The sequence below is a fragment of the Microtus pennsylvanicus genome, chromosome 1 (genome assembly GCF_037038515.1).
Source record: "Microtus pennsylvanicus isolate mMicPen1 chromosome 1, mMicPen1.hap1, whole genome shotgun sequence".
NCBI lineage: Eukaryota > Metazoa > Chordata > Mammalia > Rodentia > Cricetidae > Microtus > Microtus pennsylvanicus.
In genome coordinates this window covers 156,869,729-156,890,108 of record NC_134579.1, presented here as the reverse complement: position 1 = coordinate 156,890,108, position 20,380 = coordinate 156,869,729, and the positions used below count along the sequence as shown (strand labels likewise).

Sequence of the window (20,380 nt, the reverse complement as noted above, 5' to 3'; positions counted from 1 at the left end):
AGCTATCCTACCAGCCCAGATGGCTAGTTTTTTAGGAAGTCTCTTATAGCCAAGGATCACCTAAAACTCAGATAACCTTGAACTTTTGATCCTCCTGCCTCTGCTTCCCAAGTGCTAGTAAGATAAGTGTGCACTACTGGTCCCAGTTTTATGCAGTGCTGGCGGCAGAATGGCATGCGTTGTGCCTGTTTGGTTTGTGCTGTGCCAACTAGCTATGTCCTAGCCCTAAACTTGATTACTGATTAAGCACTCTCCTGCACTTTTTTGCTTTCCAATGATGATAGCAAAGGTTGAGTCTTCTCATCTTCTAAACATAGCTTGGTCTTGCCCTGTCTCACTAGTGTCCTTACTCCACCAACCCTTCCTTCTGTCATTCATTTTTTTCAGTGTGCTCTGTGTACATGTGTGTGGGTACATGGTACGTGTGGAGGACTGTGATTGGTATCAGGTGTCTTCCTCAATTGATACCCACTTTTATAATGGGAGATAAGGTCTTTCACTGGATTTGGAGCTTGTGCATTAGGCTAGACAGGCCTGTCAGTACGTCTCAGGCATATTGTTGGCTCTGCCTCCCCAGAGCTGGGATTACATGTGCCAGTATTCCTAGTTGGTGGGGTTTCTGTGCTCAGGTCCTCCTGTTTGCACACTAAGCACTGAGTGAGCCATTTTCCAAACCCCTGTATTGCTTACGTCCTGAACAGTAAACAAGAAATTAAAAGACATAATATTTGTGAGGGAAAAATAAGGGAGAGTTTTGGAATATTGTGTGAGGAACAGTGGCAGTTGGCTCTGAAGACAGTCTGACTGGGAAGGTGACATTTGAGGAAGGAATGGAAAGTGCGAGCTATGTACCTGTTTGAGAGCCCTGGTGCAGCAGTTGCAGGTATGCAGGAGGGCCTGAAGCAAAGTGTTATGGGATGAACACACTGTGAACTCAGCGTGGAAGGAAAGGGCAAGACAGGTCAGCTTGTGCAGGGTATTTCCCATTGCAAGGTTTCAATTTTTCTCTGCCTTAAGTCACTAACAGTTTCTGAATGTATTAGTGAATTGTCTATTGCTATGAGAAAGCGCGAACAGAAACAAGAGTTCATTTTAGCTTATGGTTCCAGAGGGATAGGCCATGAGGATAAGGGATATAGGGCAGCAAGCAGCTGAGAGAACACATCTCAAAATACACAGAAGAAGCCAAGGGAGCCACATGGAAGAGCAGTGAGGCTGTAAGTTCAGGAAGGCCATCCATAGCGACATGCATCATTCAGCAAGACTCTATGCCCTAATTTCATTTTTTCCCCCAAAAAGCACAACAGGAGAATAAGGGAACCAGTATGTGTGAACGAATGGGGGACATTTCTCATTCGGATCACCACGCTGAGCCATGGAAGGTCACACACTGCACAGGTACTATATCAGTTACTTCCCTGTTTCTGTAACCACAGTACCCAATAGAAACAAGAAAGGGATATTTTATTTTGGCCCATGGTTTTGAATCTCTTAGGTTTTGGCAGGGTTGAGGAGCCCCATATAAGGCGGTAGTAGTGTGTGACTACAGGTTTGTTGCCTGCCTGCAAGTGAAGAAAGAGTTAAAGGATTCAGAGGCCTGGCTAATAAACCTTCAGAGCCTATCACCAGTGACCTATTCTGGTGGGCCACACATCTCATAAAAGGCTCCGTACTCTTCCCAGATGTTGAGATCTACTGGGAAACAAACAAGCCTGTGTATTTCAAATTCAAGTCTCAGAGGTGGCACTTTGAGATGCTGCAGAAATTAGGTAAAAACCAAAGTTCTGGGACAATGGGGAGTAATGTAAGAGTTGTTTCTTTTTCTGTGATAAAATACCGTGACCCAAAGCAACCTAAAGGAGAAGGCTATTTTAGCTTATAGTTGCAGACTTACTGACAGGTCCCTTATGGTGGGGAAAGCTCAGCAGTGGGCGGGGAAAGGCATGAAGACAGGAACATGAAGCTGGCTGGTCATAGTTTCGTCCACACATAGGCAGTGAAAAGAAAATAAAAGGTAGAGTGAGGCTAGAACCACTCATAGCCTTACCCTAGAGATGGACTTCCCCCAGCAAGGTTCCACCTGAAGATTCCTAACCTCCCCAGACAGCACCAACTGGGGATTAGTGAGGCTAGAAACACTCATAGCCTTACCCTAGAGATAGACTTCCTCCAGCAAGGTTCCACCTGAAGATTCCTAACCTCCCCAGACAGCACCAACTGGGGATTACATGTTCACATACATGGGAGCATATCTCACATAAACCATAGCTCCATTCTACCCAGAAGGTGAACTCAACAGCATCTGCAGGCAGATGTGAATGCAGGGTCTACGAGACAAGAAGACATTAAGGAAAGGACAGCAGCGATCTCTGTAATGGACCTGGCCTAATTCTGCTCTGTCCAGAGCTGAAGCACCAGCTGCCTACACTCTATTCTTGAAAGGAATAAGTCTTGGTGAATGCCTTGACTGCTAGAGGTAGCTAGAATTAGTGCAGTCCTTGCTCCAGGTCAAGAGAAGTCACAGAGGCACATGACTGGCATTTTTTTTTGTCTGCATGTATATGCTTACGATAGTGTGTGCCTGTGTGTGGAAGTCAGAGGTTGATGCTGGACATCTTCAATCACTCTCAACCCTGCTAATATTTTTGAGGCAGAGTTTCTGACTGAACTTGGAGCTCAGCCACATAACTAGACTTGCTGGCCTCCAGCTATCCCCACCTGTCTCTACCACCCCAGACCTGGAATTGCAGACATGCACAACTGCACCTGGGTTTCCGTGTAGGTTATGGGGCAAGGACTGAGGTCTCTGTGCAACAAACACTTTACCAGCCAAGACACCCTCCTCAACTTACCATTTTTTCTTGACAGAGTCTCAATTTATAGCCAAAGCTGTCCTGAGACTCAGGATTTTCTTTCTTTTGCCTCCCAAAGGTGGGAGAATCTGTTTGACACCACACTCATTACCTAGATAGTCTTAACTTTTTTGTTTGTTTGTTTGTTTGTTTGGAGACAGGATCCCCCTGTCTAAGCTAGACTGGCCTGGATCTTGGAGTTTTATCTCTGATTCACAAGTGCTTGAATTATAAGTGTATACCACCGTACCTAACTCTTCTAGGTAGTCATTTTAAATTTTTGTTTGTTTGTTTGTTTTTCAAGATAGGGTTTCTCCTTAGCTGTGAAGCCTGTCCCGGAACTCGGGCTGTAGACCAGGCTGGCCTTGAACTCACAGAGGTCCTCTTGCCTCTGCCTCCTGAGTGCTGGGAATAAAGGTGTGCGCATCTTGATCAATGTGTTGGCTAGGAGCCCCATGTGAGCGTATCTGCATCTCTTTCCTTTTGAATTGGTAGCTTACAAGGTAAATGGGTTTGTGACTAAATCAGTGATCGAGGGAAAAGCTATAGTGGTTACTCTAATTGGCAACATGGCTCTTGAATTTGTGGCCCAGGGAACTGAGATCATGCCTTTGTGTTTGCTGAGACAGGAAGATGGATTAAAAGGAGAAAAGTTTGGAATTGGCGGTAAGAAGTGGGTTAACTATTAAGTGAAAACATCTTGCAGGCCATTTGGTATACTAGTCTGGGATTTAAACAATATTTAGGAATTCTGCCTCTGGGTGGAGAGTGTAATTAGGGCACTTAGAGCCACAGTGCTGAGTTTAGTGGGGCCATGTGTAGACACAGATGAGAAACATGGTTCTCTAATGGCTACATGAAAAGGAACCCAAAGCAAAGTTTCGAAACATTTGCTTGTTTCTATTGAGTGAGAGTGTGAGTATTTTTTGGAGGGAGGGGGGTACTGTGTGTGTCTCAGAAGCCCTCTGCCACTCTCCATCTATTCCTTTGAGACCTAGTTTCTCCCTGAATCTGGAGCTTGTGTTTCCTTGGCTAGACTGAACAAAGAGAACCTTGAACTCCTGAGCCTACCGCCTCCTCGGGCAGGGATTCCAAGTGCTAGGATCATGGGTGTGCACCAACATTCTTATTTCCCCAGTGCTGGGTCAAACTCGGCTCCATGAGTGCTCAGAATGGAAGCATTGTAGCAGATAAGCGGTGTCCCAGCTTCAGAACCAGGGAAAAATGAACAGCAAACTGAGGGAGGTTGCTGAGGCTCCTGTTTTTTCCTGACAGCAGAGCGAAGAAATGCCAGTCATGCACATGGCTTTAATCCCAGCACTTAGGAAGCTAAGGTAGAGGCAGCTGGATCTCTGAGCTCAAAGCCAGTGAGTGGTCTACACAGTGAGTTCCAGGCCAGCCAGAGTTTCATAGACAGAAACAAAAGAAAACAAAGAAACCAAAAAGAACAAACAAACAAACAAAAAACTCAATATACTTCCTCACATATATACAAGGCACAGAGGGATGAGAAACAGACAGATTGACTGCAGAAGCTGTTGCCTCACTGGGAAGCTCATGGTTTTGGCAATGGAGATATCATTAATGAGGTTAATTTAATAGTTTTGTAGAATGGGGAAGAGGTGAAGAAGGAGTGCCTGCCGGTCGTATGATTAGCTTGGGTTTTTTTTTTTTTTTTAACAATGGGAGTCCACATTAGTCTTTGGGAAAATGGAAATCAAAACCACAAAGAGAAACCAAACCACAGCCACAGAGATAGCTTGTAATTAGTGTTACATAATAAGTTTGGCAAGGGGGTGGGGAGATCAAAAGCCTCACCACATTTACTAGCAACGAGGTAAAATGAAGTAGTCTTTGTGGAAAAGTCTGCCATTCCCTCCTAGAATTTGGGTCTGGAAAACAGTCTTGGTGAGCAAAAGACTTGCACTGAGTCATGAGGACCCCAGTTGGATCCACAGAACCCATGTAAAATGGCGGCATAAGATACTGAGCCTCTGTAATCCCTGCTTTTCTATACAAGATGAGAGATGGAGCCAGGAGAATCCCAGAAAGCTTGTGTGCCACCCAGGCTGGGAGTGCAGTGGAAAATTAGAGACCCTACCTCAAAGAAGATGGAAAGCAAGGACTGGATGCACAGGTGACATGTCCTTTGACATCCACCTGTGTGCACACAGTCACACATGAGCGCACACACAAAGATAACACAAAATTAAAAGAAATGGCTGATGCTGTAGATGCGGCTGAGTATGTCCAAAGCCCCTGCTCCCATCCTCAGGACTCTGTGAACACAACGTGCAGGTTTGTGTCTATCAATCCAGAACCCGGGAGATGAAGGCTGGAGGAGCTGAGCTCAAGGTCATCCTCGCCAAGTTTGAGACTAACCTTTGTTCTATGAGAGCCTGTCTCAAAATAAGTGAAAAATAATTATTTTAAAATATCAATAAATGCTTTATTATTTAATAATAATTTATTCATACATTTTAAAATAATAGTTAAAAAGAATGATAAGACCTCATAGTTTTTTCCCTAGGTATATACTTAAGAATTAGAATCATAGGTCCACACAAAAACCTGATGAAGAACATCATAGTCCCAAGTTGGAGACAACTAAATATCTGTCTGCCGATAATAGGGTGGATAAAAATTGTTTGTGTCCTGTCGTGGTATACTGCTTAACAATAGAAAGAAATGAATCAGAGATTCAATGGCTTAAGTGAGCTTTGAACGTCTTAAGCTAAATCAACCATAAAGGGTCACAGACTGCCAGCTTCCATTTATAGGACTCTCTAGAACAGGTAAATTCACATTTAGAAGATGAGTGACTTCTTTGAGTGTGTGTGTGTGGGGGGGAGTGGGATGAGGGGTGACCATCAGTGAGTATGGAGTCCCCCGGGGAGAGATGGAAGTAAGTAGAGTTAGATTATAGCTATGGCCGCACAATGACCAAGTTACTAAACTCGGAGTTTTTTCATGGAGTGTTGCTTTCCACAGAAAAGGAAGTGGCTTGGTAGTCTAGGATGAAATTGAAGTTGAGAGAGTCTTAGGAAGTTTGTGAGACAAGATTTCATGTAGCCAGGGTGGCATTGAAGTCCCTGTGTAGCAGAGCGTGGTGTTTAGATTGTCCACTTGACACTTAGAATCACCTGGATTAGAGTGGCCTTTTGATATGACCGTGGGTGATTTTAAAAGGGTTAACCGAGGTGGGATGACTCTCCCCAAATGCAGGCAGCATCCTTATATGAGCTGGGTCCTGGACTGGTTGAAAAGGAGATGGTGAGCAAAAAAAGCATGTGTGCATTAATCCATTGCTCTTGACTGTTTGTGATGTGAGTAGCTGCTTCAAGCTCCTGCTGCTTTGACTTCCCTGTAATAATGGACAGTGGCTTGGAATTAGCCTAACAAACCTTTCTTCCTTGATGCTTTTACCAGGGTATTTTCTCACAGCCACAGGGAACAGAACTAATCGCGAATGACCATGAACTTCTGACGTGATGTGAATTATAGGTGTGCCTCACATCATTTGTCTATTACTTATATTTTCTTTCATTTTTATTTGAGATGGATGGGGGCTTTGCCTGCATGTGTGCTTGTGCACTACACTCACGGAGGCCAGAAAAAGCTGTCAGATCCCTTGGCATTGAAGTTACAGAGGTTGTGAACCATCATGTGGGTGCTGGACATTGAACTCAGGTCCTTTGGAAGACCTGTTGAGCCATCTCCCCAGCTCCAATACCTGTATTGTATGACATCAGAATCTAGGTTCTCAGGAAGGAGAGTACCCTGTAGAAGTTCAAACATCCGTCAACCCTTATTGGGCCCCCCTAATTCCCAATGACAAGAAAAAAGGGAAGAGTTGCTTGGAAGAAAATAAATAAAAAATTTATTATATCTTAATCACAGTACAAACACATTAAATAGAAACAGAAAGAATGCAGGGACCTTCTGGTCCTGGTCCTACAAACCCACACCCTGATCAATAAATTACCCCTCCCCCGAGACCCAGAAGTCTTGAGGTCCAATACAGTTCATTGAATGTATTCCAAGAATGCATTCCAAGAATCTTGGATGACACTCTCACTTCAAGAAGGGAAACTGAGGCCAGGGAGTCCCCATGGACTTCATGGTTCCTGCAGCTACCCTGCAGGACTCCTCTTGCCTCCCCAACAGTCCTCTGTGAGCATGTCCATGACCAGATTCACACCTGAACATGGTAGCCACCGCTGCGACGCCTGCAGAGCCTCCGCACAACCACCCAATAGAGAGTCAGCATTACCACCCAGTAGGCCACATAGGCACCTGCTCCAGCAGCGAGGTGGTAGGCCTCGGCTGCCCGGGATGGGCCACTCCAGTCGGCCTGAGCTTCCTGGGCCACACTGCGGATCAGGCCTCCAAGCAGTAACAGAGCCCAGAGTGCTAGCGGTAGCACCGGGACATAGTTAGCAGCCAGCTTCTTCCTGCCTGAGGTGCCCCAGCCACTCTGATTCATGGTGACCAATGCCAGGAACTTGGCGGGCAGCAGGCCACACATGTAGAGTGGTGCGTAGAGGGACAGCAGCACCATGCGCAGGCATCCTCGCAGCCAGGCTGCAAAGGCCGCCTTAGCCAGCGCGACGCCCTGTACGCACAACAGCACCCAGAGCAGGGCCCATGGACGCCCAGCATAGAAGAGCCGCAGCACTGTGGCAGCCACGAAGAAAGGGAAGAGGCCGGAGACCACTGCTTCATAGGTCATCCACGCATGGTGGCGGTGCCACCATAAGGCGTTGTATAGCCACTCGCGGAAATAAGACTTGGACCAGCGGGTCTGTTGACTCAGCCAGCGCAGGAAGGAGGAGGGCGTCTCTGAGTAGCATCTGGAGCGCGAAGTGTACCTGACAGGTGCAGAGAAACAAGGGCCGGCATCAGTGTGGTTCTCCCTGGGGCCCGGGCAGGAGTTTTAAACTTAAAGATCATTTCATATGTATGAATGGTTTGCTTGCATGTACATATGTGTGCTACATGTGTTCCTCATGCCTGAGGGGGTTAGAAGAGGGCATCATAGCCGTTGGAACTGGAGCTACAGATGCTTGTGATCGGCCATGTGGGTGCTCGGAATCGAACCCAGGTCCTAAGCAAGAGCAGCCAGTGCTCGTAATTTACTCCCAGTCCAGGGAGCAGAATTTTGAAGTGCCCACTTTCAATGCTATTAAGGCAAGTTTTGTCTTTTTGTAGTATTCTTTTTTGTCATTGTGTCAAAACAGCTGACAACAGGTAAGGACGGAAGGGTTTTATTATGGCTCATAGTTCAAAAATAAAGTCTGGCCTGGAAGGGAAAGCATGGAAGTAGAAATATGAAGCATCTGATCACATTGCATCCATGGACAGGAAGCAGAGAGGACAGAATGATGGTGTGTGCACACACGCATGTGTGTGCACGTGTGGTGTGTGCATGGTGTGTATGTGCGTGTGTTTGCATGCGTGTGGTGTGTGTATGTGTGCCTAAGTATGGACGCACAAAGAGGCCTGACGAGTGTCTCGGGTCCCCTGGAGATGGAGTTACAGGCACTGTTAGCCACCAGTTGTGGGTGCTGAAATGGAAGAGGTCTCATAACCAATGAACCATCTCTCCAGCTTCCTCAGCATCCTTTCTGTGGGCCTATATCACTGTTTAATATTTTCAACAGCCAGGACTACATGGAGGTCGTATGCCAAGCAGTTTCTAGTAATTGCTCAATCAGTGTGAGCTACTGCTGTTTTTACTGTGACTAACACTGTTACTACAGACATGACGAGTATTAGTCATTGACACTAACACCATCAGTGACATGACTAAGTGCTGACTAAATTGGCAAGTCCTCGCATGAGGATTAGGGCAAGACTGGCCACTACCCAGGTTAGCGTCTGCATGAGAAGTTCTCAAAAGAGCAGATGGACCCCTTCCTGTGGCTGAGGCAGAAACCACTAATCTGTCCTTACATGCCTTAGTCATACCCATGCAGGGTAGATAGAATCCCAACTAAGGAAAAGCCACAGGTGGCCACCAGCAGTTAGCTTATTAGGTGACGTCAAACTAGTCTCTCAGCCAAGGGCAGTACTTGACTGTGTCTCTTCACTGTGTCATTTGGCACCCTCAGTGTTCTGCTTGCTTCTGATGGTGCTGTTTGTACCCAAAACATCTGCCCAGAGGATGCTTTCACATGCGGGTCTTCTGCTCAAAGCCCTCCATGATTCATTTTAGTGAAGGCCCTACGAGACTTTCATGAGGAGACCCCTGGTAGCTCTCTGTCCTCTCTCCTGGTGCTCTTGGCTAAAATGAGATTATTATTCCAAATCTGTTTCCTCCAGCTTGACATATTTCCTCTTGGAGGGAGGAGGAAGACTTAAAAAGTTAATGGAAATTCAAGAAATTAACAAGAGCCAGGAGGCTTAAAATGTAACTAGATTAAGGAGAGCTCTCCTAAAGGAAGTGAACAACTGTGTGTGGGGGGGGGCACTCCAGTGGAGCTGCCTGCAAGGTGTGCAGGGAGCTCTACAGATGCAGCTATTGACAGCAGTCAAAGCTGCCTCAAAATCATTCATGCATAAGTACACCCAACTACTGGTATCAAGTTAGACTTGGGTAGATGCAGTGATATGCAACTAAAGCCTTTATGTCTGGCTTTAAGTGAAACGTATAGTAAAGCCTTTGTGTCTGGCTTTGAGAGAAATGTTTCAGCAAAGCCTTTCTACATTTGGGCTAATTAGTAGATGCTGTGAAATTATTTTGAGACTGTTTCAGCCTTGAAAAAGAATGTTCCAAGGGGGGCTGAAGAGATGGCTCAGTGGTTAAAAGCACTGGTTGCTTTTCCAGAGGTCCTGAGTTCAATTCCCAGCAACCACATGGTGGTTCACAACCATCTGTAATCTGTAATGAGATCTGGCGCCTTCTTCTGGCATGCGGGCATACATTATTTTGTATACATAATAAATAAATAAATAATCTTTTAAAAAAAGAAAAATGTGTCTCTGGAGAAACTGCACTTGGTGCTAAGTGAGAGCTGGCAGTTACACCGACCTTGGTCCTAAGACGCTCCTGGAATACTTGGAGTTCTTACTTTTGATAATCAAAAGGGACTGAGATTTGTGTGGGTTGTCTGCTTTCACAGGCAGCAAAAGCAAGTTAACTTTGGAAGTTGAAACCTTTCCCAGCCCCTATTAACCTTGTCTATGTTTGAACAAAGTAACTGGAGTGAGATAGCTGGGGGTCAGTCTTTTCCAAGAAGGCTAAGCCCTTCTTCTGCTCCTTCAGAAGCTCCTTCAAAAAATGAAGGCTTAGCATCTTAGTGAGTTTCTCTCTCTACTTTGGCACATACGACCGACATCAAACAATGGGGCGAATTATTTTTTCTTTCTTTTTTTAATTTATTTATTTTTGGTCTGTCATGTGTGCCCTGTCTGGGGTGAATGGACGTTTGCTTACGTCTACACTAGTTAGTTTTAACAGTCAACTTGCCACAAGCTAGCATCAGCTGAGAAGAAACCCTCCACTGAGGAACTGGCTAGGTCAGGTTGGCTTGCGGGCATGTCTGTTGGAACTGTCTTGATTGTTCACAGATGTGGGAAGACTCCCCCTGAATTTGGGTAGCACTATTTCACAGGGGAGGTACTGAATATTTTAAGTGTAGAAAAGGCTAGCTAAATACTAAGCAGAAGGCGGCAGCCTGCTAGGGTCCATTCATTTCTCTCTGCTTTTGATGGTGGATGCCATACGCCTGGGTGCTTGAGTTCCTGCCTTGACTGTCTGTCAGTGATGGACCGTGATCTGGAAATGTAAGCCAAATCAACAATCTCTCCCTTAAGTTGCTTTTGGTCAGGGATACTTGTTGCAGAAACAAAAATTAAAATAGAACACCATTTCTTCCCCAGGAAAAGTCACACAATATACTCTGTAAGTTGCCACACTTCCTTAGCATAAGGAAGAATTTTTGCCCCTTTTGCCTAATGCTGTGCCTGTAGGGCATCCAAACTCCTGTACAGTGGTTATGGAGATCAGACACTCTCCTCCTCAATTTCCTCTTTTCTTGCTGCTTCTCCCACTGGTGTTAACCCATCCCATCTACTCATCTCATCCTTCTCCCTCCCTTCTGCATGGCCCAGGCTGGCTCGGTCTCCATGGGATAGCCCACTTACCCCATCTGCCTGTTCCTTCTATGTGAAATTGCTCACCCTCGCCTTGTCTTGTTTGGTGGAGGCGAAAAGGGTTCACAAAACCCTTTACAGCCGGGCGATGGTGGCGCACGCCTTTAATCCCAGCACTCGGGAGGCAGAGGTAGGCGGATCTCTGTGAGTTCGAGACCAGCCTGGGCTACAGAGCTAGTTCCAGGACAGGCTCCAAAGCCACAGAGAAACCCTGTCTCGAAAAACCAAAAAAAAAAAAAAAAAAAAAAAAACAACAACAAAAAAACCCTTTACAGCCTTTACAGCACCTCCAGTTCTCTTCTAATATCAAACTCTTTGGAGGCCATTGGCTAAGTACGCATGGCTCCTCTACCTCTTATGATATTGTCCTCTGCCTCTTGGACCCTCTGTCTCTCTTCCTCAGGGACACTCTTCACACACATGACCACATGGTCCCCTCTACTTACTTGGTAGCGTAACCCATGCTGAGCATGCGGTTGGTGAGGTGCCTGTCATCCCCGAAAGTGCAGTGGGTGCCCAGGAACTTCTGGTTGTACCAGGCTTCCAGGAACTGCTGCAGGAGATTGTTCCTGTACAGGCCTAGGTAGGATGGGGAGTACCAAGCATCAGCCTCTGATGTGGTTAATGTTGTGCTCAATGCATCTCTGTTTCCCACTCTGTGCTTCCTCATCTCCATCCCAGTCTCAGCCTTGTCCTTCATCACCCCCCCCCAATACAGCACCAGTCTTATCTGAAGCCCCTGCCCTTTCCAATGTGTCTGTCACATGACCATGCACTGTAAAGTCACCGCTCCTCCCACAATGCCCCAGCATTCTCAATACCTTCCCTGTTCAACCTCATCTCCACCAAGACCTCATCTCCCTTCCACAAGCCCTTTTGCAGCAACTTGCCCAATCTGCATCCTTCCCCCTTTCCCAGCTTCATTTCTCTCCTGCAAACCAGTACAGCTCTAACACCATCTCTTCGTACTCTCCAATCTTATGTTGACTGCAATCCCGACCCCAGCCCTATCTTTGTCCACAACTTTACCCTGCCTCTGGCTTCCTTCCTCTCCTCCTTACACACCCACAAGCCTACCAAGCCCCGCTTTCACTCACCCAGAGGACCACTGATGCAGGACACACAGTGGAAGTAGCTCTGACAAGCTCTCTCCACATTGAAGGCTACCCAGTATCGCAGGCTGCTCAAGAAGCTGACCCAGGAATCCAGAGGGTTAAGGATCCGCACATCACCCCCAACAGCCCCTACCCGGGGATCTGCATCCAGCACTCGCACAAGCTCCAGCAGTGCCATGGGGTCTAGCCTTGTGTCTGAGTCACAGACCTGTGAAAAGAATGGGACTAGGGTCAGACCAGAATCCTACACAGGGATGGTCCTAGAAAGGGCTTATAGATTGTTCACACTACTCCCTGGACTGGGATCCTGGATTATATAAAAAGAGGACGTGAGCTTCACACAAGATGTGCAGGTGGTGTGAGCAGCTGCTTCCAGCTCCTGTGCCTTGACTTCCTGTCTGGTGAACTGTGAGCCAAAGGAAGCCATTTCTCCCTTAAGGTGTTTTTGTAAAGGTATTTTCTCAGAGCAACAGGAGAAGAAACTAAGACAGTAGCATGTTAGTAAATGACCACACTGAATGGATGGATGCGTGATGAATTAAAGGTCTGTATTTCATAGCTGAATGCGTGGCAGAAGTCTCAACATTGAAGGAAAGAAAGCAAAAAGGAAAGGGGGAACAAACCTCTGTATAAAAAGGGTAAGTGAATGAATAAATAAGTGGATGAGGTCCACACTGGATGTATTGATGCCTGGGTGGAAAGACGGGTAAAGGAAATCCTTTCCATATTGCATGAAGAAAGAAAGTAACGTTATATCAAATGTCTTGATTTGTGGGTGAGTGATTGAGTGAATGAATCTTTGTATTAAATGAATGAGTAGCTGCATGAAAGGATGAATGTACGTTCATAGTTTCCTTCTGTCTTCAGTGGCTACGTGAATGAAAGAGGGAATGAATTTCTTCATTCAGTGTTGTGGTTTGGATGTGAAATGTCCGCCCTAGGTTTGTGTTTTTGAACAATTGGTCTCATAACTGGTAGCACTGTTTTGGAAGGTTGTTTGACCTTTAGGAGATGGGAACCAGTTAGTGGGTCTTCACCTCCTTTTCTCTTTTTGCTTTCTCAAGCCCCCAAATCCATGTCTTTCCTATCATGATGGACTGCACCCTCAAACTGTGAGCCAGAATAAACCCTTCTTTCTCTAAGTTGCTTTGGTCTGGTATTTTGTCACAACAACAAGTATACAAATGGGTAGAGTGAACAAGCACTGTATTGGGTGTGTACACAGATATGTGTACCATCGAATGAAAGAATCACACCAAAGTAAGAAAAAAGGAAGAACCATTATATCAAATGGATGGATAAGATTGACTAAATATCCATATTAAATCAGTTCATTAATGGTTGATGAATAAATGAGTGAAATGGATGAATTAGAGTTTCTGTCTGAATGTGTGGTGAGTGATGAGATAAGAAAGGATTTGAGCCTGGGGCGATAGCTAGGTGGATACCTGTGCTTGAGAACCCTGATTTGATTGCCAACCTACATCTAAGTTCAATGAGAGGTCCTGTCTCAAAGGAATGAGGGAGGAGGGGAGTGAAAGAGCAGGACACCTGATGTCTTCCTCAGGCTTCCACAGTGCACACACACGTGCACACCACACAAACATGCAAACATAAATAAGAGAAGACAGGGTTGACGCTACATTGAAGAAATTATCCGCTGGAGGATAGATAAAAGCGCGAGTAAGTATTGAAAGATTTCTTCACCGAATGAATAAAAAGAGGAAATGGAGCCGTTCCCTCAAATCCGTTTGACATAGCGTCTCCTGTTTCAGAGTGCAAAGCCTAACTTTGAACTTCTGATCCTCCCGCCTCCACCTCCACCTCCCAGGGTCTGGGATGCAAGCACTTCACTCTTTCTGAAGTGGAGGGTGTGAGGTCACATTCACAGGAGGCACGGGATACCTTGCACTCACCTGCACGTAGTCCACGGAGTCTCCCAGAGCCTTGAAGGCCGTGTACATGACCTCGCGCTTGCCGCCCCAGCGCTGCGCCACGCAAACGCACCTGCGCGTCCTCACCAAAGCCTCCACCGCCAGCCGCCCGGGGTCCTCCGCCTCCACTTCGCGGTAGGCACCGGCACCCACTGCACCCGCCCCCTCTGCCGGTTCCCAGGGCTGATGATAGTTGCCGTCCCACACGTAGGTGGCGGGGTCCTCATCGGCGAAGACTTCGCGGAACATGTCCACCATGTACAGATCCTCCTCGCGGTTGCCGTCCACCACCATGAGGACGCGCAGCCGTGCGCGCGGGTACAGCAGAGCCCGCGCCGAGGTCAGGCACTGGCGCAGGTACGCGGGGTCCTCCTGGTAGGCAGAGATGGTGAGCGCCACGCTGCGTGCGGTGGCCTCGTCCGGGAGTCCCTTCGCTGATGCGCGCCGCGCCGCCGCTGCCACCCTCCGGTGCTCCAGGTAAGCGAAAAGACTCTGCGCCACCAAATGCGCGCTGAGGAAGGCCCCGTAGAGGCCGAAGGCCAGGAGGCCGTAGTGATCCGAGGCGAGAGGGACACCGGCGGCGTAAGCCCAGGTCATGAGGCCCAGGATGAGCAGTGCGAATGTAATCGTGAGCACCCGCCGAGCCAGGCCGGAGCAGCGACGTGCTGCCTCTGAGGGCTTCGGCATGTCCTGTGGGGAGCCAAGGAGAAGGATCAGTCCTGAGGGCTTTCTGAAGATGACTTTATTTCTGGGGCTCTCTCGTCTAAGCTGGATAAGAACATTCCAGTACTTTCAAATGATCTGTCTTATGTTTTAAAGGTTTGTTTACTTATGCATTTTTATTTTATTCGTGTGGGTGTTTTCCCCCAATGTATATGCCAGTGCACCATTGTGCCCAATCCTCATGGAGGCCAGAAGAGGGCCTCGTATGCCCTGGAGTACTTGTGAAGTCTTTTGGCTTCGCAATAGTAAGTGCAATTAACTACGAAGATAGCTATCTCTCTAGCAGCCCAGGGGTTCTTAAAAAGATCCCCCTGAGCACCACCTTTGAAGCAATTACCTTGGCTTACTACCTGATTTTTATTAATTGCTTTACCTCTTTTTTTTTTTTTTTTTTAGAAAGAGTCTGTGTAGCCCCAGCTGATTTACAACGCCCTATCTTCCTGAGTGCTGGTAAGACAGGCGTGAGCCACCAAGCCAGGTTTTTACGTGATGCCCTCTAAAGTAAGTCGTTATGCCTCCCCTCCTCCAGCGTTAGCATCTCTTCTGTACAAAAGTGTTAACACAGTGCAACTTCCCAGGCTTTCCCTGTGTTTGTTAGTGGCCCATAAAGTGGTGCTGGCTGGTGGGATGGCTCCGTGGGTGAAAAGTGTCTGCCTCCAAGTCTGACAACTGAGTTTGATCCTTGGAACCCTCAGGATGGAAGGAGAGACGTGAACTTGCTGTGCTGTGACTAAAACGCATGCGTTTGCATGCCATCACCCAAAAAGTAATTTTAAAAATTGGGAAAAAATGAAGTTAAGAATAACCCAACAAAACAAAAGTTTCTGTGTCAAGACACTAATACCATGTACTAAGCAGTTTATACCAAATATGTATCAAGTGCTGTTTTAACCCTTTTATATGAACTTGTTTGTTTTAGATACAAGGTCTCCTGTAGCCCAGCCTGTCCTACATAGAGCCAAGGATGACTTTGAACTTCTGAACCTACTGTCTCAGCTTCTGGAGTGCTGGGATGACAGGCATGCAGCACCATGCCCAGTTCCTGCAGTGCTAGGCAAGTGTACTACCAGCTGAGCTATACTTCCAACCCAGGTCAGTACTCTCTTTTTTTAAAATTTTTTTATTTAAAAGGTTTTTTTTCCTTTTATATGCCAACCCACCATTCTCCCTCCCTACTCTCCTCTCACTCCATCCTCATCTCTCCCCTCACCCAACACCCCCCATCCACTACCTCAGAAAGGGTAAGGGAGTCAACAAAGTCTGGCATATCAAGTTGACACAGGACCAAGCCCCTCTCTTCTGTATCAAGTCTGAGTACTGTATCCCTCCATAGGGAATGGGCTTCAAAAAGCCAGTTCATGCACTAGGGATACACTGCCAGTTGGCAGCAAAGACTGCCCAAGCCACAGATCTGTCACTCCCATTCAGAGGTTCCAGTTCCGTCCTATGCAGGTTCCCCAGAGTCAGTGAGCTCCCACTTGCTTGGGTCAGCTGTCTCTCTGGTTTTTTCCACCATGATCTTGACCCCTTTGCTCATGTAATCCCCCCTCCCTCTCTTCTGGACTCTGGGAGGTTGGCCCAGTGCTTAGCTGTGGGTCTCGGCCTCTGTCCGTCAGTTACTGGATGAAGGTGCTATGATGACAGCCAGGTCAGTTACCAGTCTGATTCAGGTATGTGCTCTTATCATCATTTTCCAGGCAGAGCTGCTGAGTCACAGAAATTTAAACTCCCAAGATTATACCTAAGGTTATAGGATTTGAACCCAGGATTGCAGTCATTAATCACAGTCCTCCTAGACTGTTTTCCCCTTCCAGGAGAGACTCTAATGGCAGCATTTGCAGTCAGAGTATAGATAGCAAAACAAGATAGTCAAAAGCTTGTGACAGGTGTGCAGCCGCAGGTGACAGAATGGCACCTCTGACTTCCCGAAATCCTGATGTGTGCCCCTTTCCCGCTATCCAGTGACTTGACTGGGCCATGTTTATCAGTAGAGGCTGAGAAGGGTCTCTGTCTTCTCATGCATAAGATGGGTAAGTAGTTGCTTCCCCAGCCAGACATTGTTCTACAGCAACGCTCTGCAGTGGGTACTCTTGCTGTGCCCTGTTACCAAGGCCGAAAGAGATGAATTCTCTCACTAAAGATCACTCAGATAATATGCAGAGGATTTAGGGCTCAAACACAGACAGTCTGGCTGCTGTGCTTCCTCCAGCTTAGGCTATCAGTTCCTGCCTGCCACACTGACTGCAGGATAAGGCATCAATGCAGCTGAAGTGCAGCCAGTTTGACCAGGGTGTGAGTTTTTAATCTTAGTTTAAAATTTAGCATTAACAGGCTGAGAAGATTGACTTAGCGTACACAAAAGAGCTGAGTGCCTCCTGTAATCCCATCCCCAGGCAGGCAGACAGGTAGATGCCTGGGGCTTGCTGGCCAGCCATTATAGCTGAAATCTGTAGGCTCCATGTTCAGTGGGAAGCCTATCTTTAAGACAAAGAGTATAGAACAGGTAGAGGAAGACATTAATGTTGACCTCTGAACTCCACAGGAGTAGGCACAGCTGAACCTATACAACATACACACAGTCATTAAAATGAAAAGCCTGGTGACATAAGCCTGTCATTCTAGCTACCTTTGAGGCTAAATGATATCAGAGGGTCTCAAGCGTAAGGCCCACCTGGTTCACTTAGTTCTTAGCCCTCTTTCAAAATAAAAGTGAAGAGGCCAGCAAGATGTCTTAGTAGATAAAGGTACTTGCTCCCGAACTTGAGGACCCTAGGTTGATGTCAAAAACTCAACTAACTCTCTCTCTTTCATATATTAAATTATAAATGCATAATTTAAGTATATAAATTAAAACAAATATTCCATTTAGTTTCATTCAATTATTGAAAAACTTTTCATTATGCCTTGAATAAGTATGACTCTTCTCTTTTTAACTGTAAATTTTACAAAAAACTAAGCCCAGGTAAACCATTTTTTTTCATACACAATATATTTTGCAGTCTTAGTCTGGGGTAGATTAAAATAAAAGCTTTCACTAATATTTTTGTGTTAGTAATATTTTGAAATACTTTGTTTTCTAGACAAGATACATGAAGCGCAGGCTGGTTTTGACTTCACTGTGTGACTGAGAATTTGCTGAATTTCTTCTGATCCTTCTGCCTCGGTCTTCTGAGTGATGGGGTGACAGAGGTAAGCCACCACATTCAGTGTATTTGGTGCTGGAGTTTACTTGCACCTGGAGCTTTGTGTATGCTGAGTAAACACTCTACCAACTTAGCTACATCCTAAGTCCCTGAAACAATCATGCTTCAAAAACTTTTATTTGTTTGCTTATCTATCTATCTATCTATCTATCTATCTATCTATCTATCTATCTATCTATCTATCTATCTATCTATCTATCTATCTATGCCATGGTGTGTGACTGGCAGTCAGGGCAACGTTCAGGAGTCAATTCTCATCTTCCATCACGTAGGAGAACAAACTCAAGTAATCAGGCTTAACTGCAAGCCCCTTTCTCTTTGAGCCCTCTTGCCAGCCCCAAACAACCATATTTTTAAAGTATACAATAGTGGTCAAGACACAGATTTCTACTACCACTTACAAACAGATATCTTTTTACATTCCCAAATCATTTTAAGCTGAGAGGGAAACAGAAATGTTTTGTGGAGTGTGAAAGTTACTAGCAGTTCAAAGGTCAGTGTCCTTAATGCCGCACTTCTCATTCACCGTTGTCTGTCCTGACTCCACAGTAGAATAACAAATCAGGATATACTCTGCTGTTTGGTAGAAAAGTTTACAGTCGTCTCACACACTGAGTTGATGCAAATAAGTTACCAAAATCAATTTCATTTAAAAATTAGTTATTTCTTTGCTTATTTTGTGTGTGGGCATATGTGTGTGTGTGTGTAGGTTGGAGGACAGCTTTGGGACCAGGTTCTCTCTTCCTACCCTGTGTCTTGGAGACCAAACTCAGATTGTCAGGCTTAGAAGCAAGCACCTTTCCTTCAAGAGCCATCTTGTAGTCCCCTCTTTACTTTTTCAAGAGGTTTTAAAAATCGTATGTGATAATCCACGTTATGTTTCAGACAGTAGAGGTGAGTTAGGTATTTTGGGGATTTTAAAAGAAGATGAAGCATTTCCCTGTGTTGTCCATACTGGCCTCAAACCCCTAGACCCTAGAATTTTCCAGTCTCAGCCTCCCAGGTATCTGGAACCTCAAGTATGTGGTATCCAACTTAAGATAGAACTTTTTTTTTTTTTTAGTTTTTCGAGACAGGGTTTCTCTGAAGATAGAACTTATAAATACTCAATAACAATTATTCTTTCTTTTAGACTCTTTTATTCCTGTCTTTTTGTCTCAAACACAGCTCTGCCTGGGCTCCTGGGGGCGGCTCAGCTCATGAAGAAGTTTTTGATGCCAGCAACATGGACACCTCCACCTACAGCTGTACTCGCAACATTAAGAGCCATACAGAACAAAAGCACCCATGTTCCACAAGACAGCCTCATATACCATGTCAAAGGCTGAGAATGGGGGTCCAGTGATCTCCCACTAATGGTCATGCAAGGGACCTGAGGACACAAGCCCTCAGCATGAGGAAGAAATAATATCAAGACAATAAACATCAGACAGCCACCAAGGGTCTGGGGTGAAGGAACGGAAATAGGTTTCAGAAGAAAGAGTCAATAGTTCAGATCAGCAGTTACCCACAGTTTAATACAGTTCCTCATGCTGTGGTGACCCCCAAGCTTAAAAGTATTTTAGTTGTTCTTTCATAATTAACTTTGCTACTATTATGAATTGTAATATAAATATCTGATATACAGGATGTATTGACATTGTTGCAAATTGACCAAAAGGGTTATGACCCACATGTTGAGAATCACTGGTTTAAGTGGATGCCAGCCATATGACACTACTCTTTTTCCAGGTCAAGAGAGGTTGAATGTTGGTGAATGCATGTAGTTCAGCTAAATAGATTCTGAACTCATTAAATTGAAACCGAAACACATGCATTACACACATGCAGTCTTCTTTAGGAACACTAGCGTGCACTTATAGAATCATAGACGTGGATGACAAAGGAAACTCACTCCACCGCACATGCTCACTGAATTCATACAGTTGCTGTCACAAGTAGGTACACTCACATACAAACACATTCTCAATAGTCCCCGATACACATGGTCTCACATATGGTAGTAATTATCCTTTATGGCTACAGACACACAGGCGTGCGCACACACACACACACACACACGCACACACGTACATACATGTCTCATGGCTGTGGATACTGATGGATTCTCTCCTCTCCGTCTTGATCTGCAGTCCGTGTGTGTCTAGAGCTAGCTGGAGGGGGGCCATTTGAAGGCTAGCAAATGCGGGGGTGGAGGAGGGTTGACGTCAGCCGACTTGCCTGTCCAGGGGCTCTGAGGTCAGACAGTCCTGTAACTCCACCCTCTTCGATTCCCGACATTGCCCCATCCCCCTCACCAGATAGGACCTGTCTTCACAGCCCCTCAAACTGGCTCTTCACACCCCTTTTCTTCCAGCCCTTCCACTCTATTTTCTCTTTCTCTCCTTTTCCCTTGC

The 20,380-nt window shown here is 46.0% G+C and overlaps 2 protein-coding genes across 3 annotated transcripts in view; one reads left to right on the top strand and one right to left on the bottom strand.

The window, feature by feature from the left end:
* Window positions 1–6,714: 6,714 nt before the first annotated feature.
* Has1 (hyaluronan synthase 1) lies at window positions 6,715–20,276 on the bottom strand. The gene is made up of 5 exons (XM_075943756.1): window positions 20,062–20,276; window positions 14,041–14,748; window positions 12,107–12,332; window positions 11,456–11,588; window positions 6,715–7,723 (listed from the first exon to the last, which is right to left on the bottom strand). Exons 1-5 carry the CDS (start codon window positions 20,068–20,070, stop codon window positions 7,048–7,050), a joined length of 1,752 nt encoding a protein of 583 aa, XP_075799871.1. The 5' UTR covers window positions 20,071–20,276; the 3' UTR covers window positions 6,715–7,047.
* The window catches only part of LOC142832993 (formyl peptide receptor 2-like), a 53,278-nt gene continuing 47,281 nt past the window's right edge, over window positions 14,384–20,380 (top strand). The window contains exons 1-4 of one of the 2 annotated variants that reach the window (XR_012907315.1): window positions 15,183–15,282; window positions 15,701–15,873; window positions 17,862–17,970; window positions 19,152–19,278. The gene's annotated coding sequence lies outside the window, so the exon portion shown is untranslated. Of the gene's footprint in view, window positions 14,536–15,182; window positions 15,283–15,700; window positions 15,874–17,861; window positions 17,971–19,151; window positions 19,279–20,380 lie in introns of those variants that run through there. The other variant, XM_075943929.1, reaches the window with a different exon arrangement.

What these genes read in the sequence shown, in the direction of transcription:
- Has1 (XM_075943756.1), bottom strand. An exon ending in ACTCCGTGGACTACGTGCAG is followed by an intron (nt 12,333 to 14,040) that starts GTGAGTGCAAGG and finishes TTCTTTTCACAG; the next exon opens with GTCTGTGACTCAGACACAAG. An exon ending in AGCATGGGTTACGCTACCAA is followed by an intron (nt 7,724 to 11,455) that starts GTAAGTAGAGGG and finishes TGCACCTGTCAG; the next exon opens with GTACACTTCGCGCTCCAGAT.